At 31.4% G+C, this 5,230-nt stretch overlaps 1 protein-coding gene across 1 annotated transcript in view; it reads left to right on the top strand.

Annotated features, from left to right (window-relative positions):
* The window catches only part of LOC130805700 (uncharacterized), a 13,967-nt gene extending 9,093 nt beyond the window's left edge, over positions 1–4,874 (top strand). The window contains exons 2-8 of the mRNA XM_057670482.1: positions 2,257–2,435; positions 2,565–2,990; positions 3,077–3,567; positions 3,665–3,799; positions 3,920–3,973; positions 4,082–4,229; positions 4,344–4,874. Of these exons, the coding sequence (XP_057526465.1) occupies positions 2,257–2,435; positions 2,565–2,990; positions 3,077–3,567; positions 3,665–3,799; positions 3,920–3,973; positions 4,082–4,229; positions 4,344–4,874 (1,964 nt within the window). The remainder of the gene's footprint in view (positions 1–2,256; positions 2,436–2,564; positions 2,991–3,076; positions 3,568–3,664; positions 3,800–3,919; positions 3,974–4,081; positions 4,230–4,343) is intronic.
* Positions 4,875–5,230: the final 356 nt, after the last annotated feature.

Raw genomic sequence — 5,230 nt, 5'->3', positions numbered from 1 at the left:
TATATATATATATATATATATATATATATATATATATATATATATATATATATATATATATATATATATATATATATATATATATATATATGTATATATATATATATATATATATATATATATATATATATATATATGTATATATATATATATATGTATATATATATATATATATTATATATATATATATATATATATATATATATATATATATATATATATATATATATATATATATATATATATATATATATATATATAGGGGAGGGATCCATTGAGAAGGGGTCGAAAATGAGAAGGATAAGAAGGACTCTACACCCTTGATTTCACTAAAATAAAAAAATTTTATGGTCACGATTGACCCAAAAACACATAATTGTAAAAGTAACTATGTTACACAGAAAAGGTAACTATGAAATAATTTTTAAAATGTTCTTAATTTATAACATACTATCCTTTTTTGTATATATTGTAATTAAACAAAATCAAACAAAATCCTTCTTATTTTATCCTACATCTATATATATATATAGATGTAGGATAAAATAAGAAGGATTTTATGCACCGTTAATGATTTTCCGGCATATGGCAACTTATCGGGGTATAAGAACAATGGGAAAAAAGCATGCCCAATATGTATTGATGACATGGAATCCACGTGGATTGCTAAGTGCAAACACGTATTCATGCACCTTTGAAAGTTCCTCCCACGAGATCACTAATACCGAGTGGCTCGTCGACCGTTGACCGGTTACGAGGTTTATGAACAGGTTAAGGGAGTTGAGACTATATTTGGTAAAACATGGCAAGTGCAAGGGGGTGAAGACCGATTATGGAAAAAAGAATCAATCTTTTGAAAGCTTCCATATTGGAGAGATCTACAGGTTAGGTATTGTCTTGAATGTAAGGGTGTTCGTCCGGAGTTGTGGGCACATGTTAAGGTGAGTAAAAAAAGAAATAGAGCTGATGAAGTTGGTGGCAGTAACAAGGGAGTTTATTTGCGTCCAGCTTGCTACACATTGTCCAAAACAGAGAAGCGGGCATTTTGTGAGTCTTTGTATGGCCTTAAGGTTCCGTCTGGGTATACAAACATGAAGAGATTTGTGACCCTAAATGGTGAGTTGAAGTTGGGAAGCATGAAATCTCACGATTGCCATGTAATGATGCAAGTGTTCTTACCAATTGCAATCCGTGGAATATTGCCAAAACATGCTAGATATGCTATTACCGAGCTATGTTCGTTCTTTAACACAATTTGTAGTAAAGTTCTTGATCCCTTTAAACTTGATGCTCTTCAAGTCGACGTAATTGTAACTTTCACTACGCCAATAGCACTTATATTTGGCACTTGATCTATAGAAGTTTCTTTCGAACGCTATAAAAGAATATGAATTATAGCTGTTCAAACCGCATTAAAAATGAAACCCTTATTTATAGCCGTTCAAACCGCGTTAGTACGGAGTCCTTATTTACAACCGTCTAAACCGCAATAAAATTGGATCCTCATTTATAGCTGTTCCAATTGCTATAAATAAGGTTCCTTATTTATTATCATTTTAACAGCCATAGATTGCGGTTCCAAAAAATCTTTCAAACAACGTGCTGTATCATTTGCATAATTACTTTATTTAAAGAAACAACAAACAAACATACTCGTTTATTTCATTAACTCTTTTCACCAAATCAAGATTAACAATATAATCTGGATGTGAAATTCAAGATCAATCATTAAAAGTTATACTGAAATTTAAGGTAATATTCCATACTTTATTGTAAATTTTTACATTACACCATGACATATGAATGAAATAGCATATTGATTATTTTTGCATTATATAGGAGAATTATGATGCTTGTTTAGATTTAAATTTTGTTTAAAAATATTTTAATAAAAATAGAATTGAGTTCACCTAACGATAAATTAAAAAGATTTGTTAAGTTTGCACCTTAAATATTATTTCATAATTGCACACAACTATCATGCTAATAAAAGTTTTGCAGCTATATGCACTTCTATATTATTTATGTTATTCCCATATTAACATCTTATATATTCTTCTTTATTTATTTAATTTGTGTCTTCATGCGATAGTGCAATAATATTATTTACTATTTATTTTACCAAAACTTTGTCATATTTTAGAGCTATATATTTATAAATATGAGGATTTATTATGTAATGATTATTGGAGATTATGGAAGATTGTTATAAACTTATACCATCTATTTATCAAAATAATTGTTTTAACATTGTAGCAAGTATGGATCGTAGATGGATGTATGTTAGGCGAGACTCCCTTGAGTATGCACAAGGAATGGAAATGTTCTTATCATTTGCACTTAAACATGTGGAAGATCCAAATAGTATTTTGTGCCCTTGTGTAGATTCCAACAATACTGTTCAAAGTAACGTGGATGGGGTACGGGATCATTTGGTAACAAATGGAATAAATCAAGCATAAAAATTTTGGATAAAACACGGTGAAAGTATTAATAGTATACCTCTTGACTTATATAATGATGATACACAAGATCAAGATAACTCTGATGATGTGATGTTGAAGGACAACCTTGATGGTGACTCTTTACATGATTTGACACAAATTATTTGGGAAAACTTACATGATTGTCCGAAAATGTTTCAAACTCTCTGCAATGATGCAAATATACCATTGTACAAAGGTTGTTCTAAATATAGTAAACTATCTGCATTATTAAGATTATATGCTATAAAGGCACGTGGCTTAATATCTAAATCGAGTTTTACGTCCTTACTTGAGGCCTTTAAAGACATGCTTTCAGATGACAATGTACTTCCATCTCGCATATATGAAGCCAAAAAAAAAATGCTAAACTCAATAGGAATGAGTTGTAACAGAATACAAGCATGTCCTAATGATTGCATTTTGTATTGGAAGGAATATCCATCACTAAATTGTTGCCCAAGTTGTGAAGCTTCACGATATCAGAAAGAAAATGCTCCATCAAAAGTTGTGTGGTATTTTCCAAATAATACCAAGACTCATGCGACTTTACGGCGTTGTAGAAGATGCATAGAACTTAACTTGGCATGTAGATAGGGAAAAAAAGGGAAGGAAAACTTAGACATCCAGCTGATTCCCCACAGTGGATTAAAATTGATAATAAGTTTCCCGAGTTTAAATGTGAACCTGGGAACTTACGCCTTGCCCTTGCATCAGATGGCATGAATCCTTTTGGAAACCAAAGCTCTTCTCACAGTACATGGCCTGTTATATTATGCATCTATAACCTTTCTCCGAAGTTGTGCATGAAAAGAAAGTATCTAATACTTTCGATGTTAATATCTGGACCAAGACAACCTGGGGACGATATAGATATCTATCTAGCACCACTGATAGAAGATCTAAAGATGATGTGGGAATCAGGTGTCGAAGTGTTTGATACACATCGTAATGAGAATTTTAAATTGAAAGCAATGCTATTTGGTACGATTAATGATTTTCCAGCCTATGGGAATTTGTCAGGTTACAGTGTCAAAGGGCATGAGGCATGCCCCATATGTGATAAAGAAACGGCCTTAAAGAGGTTAAAAATTCAAAAAAAGTTGTATACTTAAGGCATCGTAGATTTTTTCCCGGCGATCATCATTATCGAAAATTGAAAACAACTTTTGATGGCAAAGCTATGGCAAAGCTGAGATAGAGAAAGCTCTGATTCCATTAACAGGGGAACAAATAATTGAAAAGGTTGAAGGTTTAAAAGTAAAGCACGGAAAACTTTGTGCGAAGAGTCTTCCAATTAGAGGGTACAAGAAGAGGTCGATATTTTTTGAACTTCCATATTGAAAAGACTTGTATATAAGACACTTTCTTGATGTAATGCACATAGAAAAAAATGTTTGTGAAAGTGTTGTTGGTACTTTGCTTCACATAACTAGGAAGACGAAAGATGGTATTAATTCTAGATTAGACTACGTTGACATGAATATTAGGTTAGAGTCACAACTAGTTGAGAATGATAATGGTAATACATATGTACCGACAGCATGTTACACATAGTCTACTAAAGAGAAAAGAAAATTTTGTGAGTTTTTAATCAGAGTAAAAGTTCTAGAGGGATATTCTTCCAAAATCAGTAGTTTTGTGTCAATGGCCGATTTAAAGTTGATTCACATGAAGTCCCATGACTATCATGTTCTTATGGAACATCTTTATCCTATAGCTATTCGGTCTATTTTTCCGGAACATGTTTGATATACTATCACTAAACTTTACATGTTTTTAAGTGAGATATGTAACAAAGTTATTGATCCGGTGAAATTGAAAAATTTGCAAGATGAAATTATTATCACTTTATGTCAGTTGGAGATGTACTTTCCGCCTTCCTTCTTTGATATTATGGTTCATCTTGTTGTACATTTAGTAAGAGAGATACAGTTAAGTGGACCAGCATTTTTAAGATATATGTACCCTATTGAGAGATATATGAAAAATTTAAAAGGCTATGTTAACAATCGAAGTCATCCAGAAGGTTGCATAGTTGAACGAGCTCTAGTTGATGAATCCATGGAATTTTGTATTAACTACCTGGCTAATGTTGATGCTACTGGGATTCTAAAACCTAGGCATTCTCGTGGCTTAGAAGGGAAGGGAATTTCTGCATGTAAGGTTTTGTCCATGCCTCGTGCTATAATGAATCAAGTTCATCTATGTGTATTGCATAATAGTTCGGAAGTTAGGCCATATGAGAAGTTAAATTTGGATTATCTGAAAAAAAAATACCCACATAAGAGTGAGAAGTGGAGAATTGAAGAGTACAACCGTACCTTTATTGATAGGTTCCAAACTCAAATTTCAGAAGAATTTGTGCTTTTATGGATTAATTTTTTGTGATTTGTTATATGGCTGGGTTGTTTAATGTTTATAACTTGGAATAAGTTTATAACTTGAAATGTTGGTAATTGACTAGTTGAAGGATATATGATGTTAGAAGAATTATAGTATTGTGTAATTCTATGTTTGTGTTTTGTGGATAAATTTGAGTGCTGTTTCATGGGAGGTGCTTTTATGGATTAATTGTTTTTTAAATTTTTTATATGGGGTGTGTAAAGTTTATAACGTGAAATATTGGTAATTTGACAAGTTGATGGATATATGATGATAAAAGAAATATAGTATTGTGTAATTCTAAGAAATATAGTATAAGTTTATAACTTGGAATGTTGTGTATAACTTGAAATGTTGTGTAT

The sequence above is a fragment of the Amaranthus tricolor genome, chromosome 2, assembly GCF_026212465.1.
Source record: "Amaranthus tricolor cultivar Red isolate AtriRed21 chromosome 2, ASM2621246v1, whole genome shotgun sequence".
Lineage (NCBI taxonomy): Eukaryota > Viridiplantae > Streptophyta > Magnoliopsida > Caryophyllales > Amaranthaceae > Amaranthus > Amaranthus tricolor.
The sequence above is the reverse complement of the archived record's forward strand: the minus strand, read 5'-3'. Positions and strand labels throughout refer to the sequence as shown.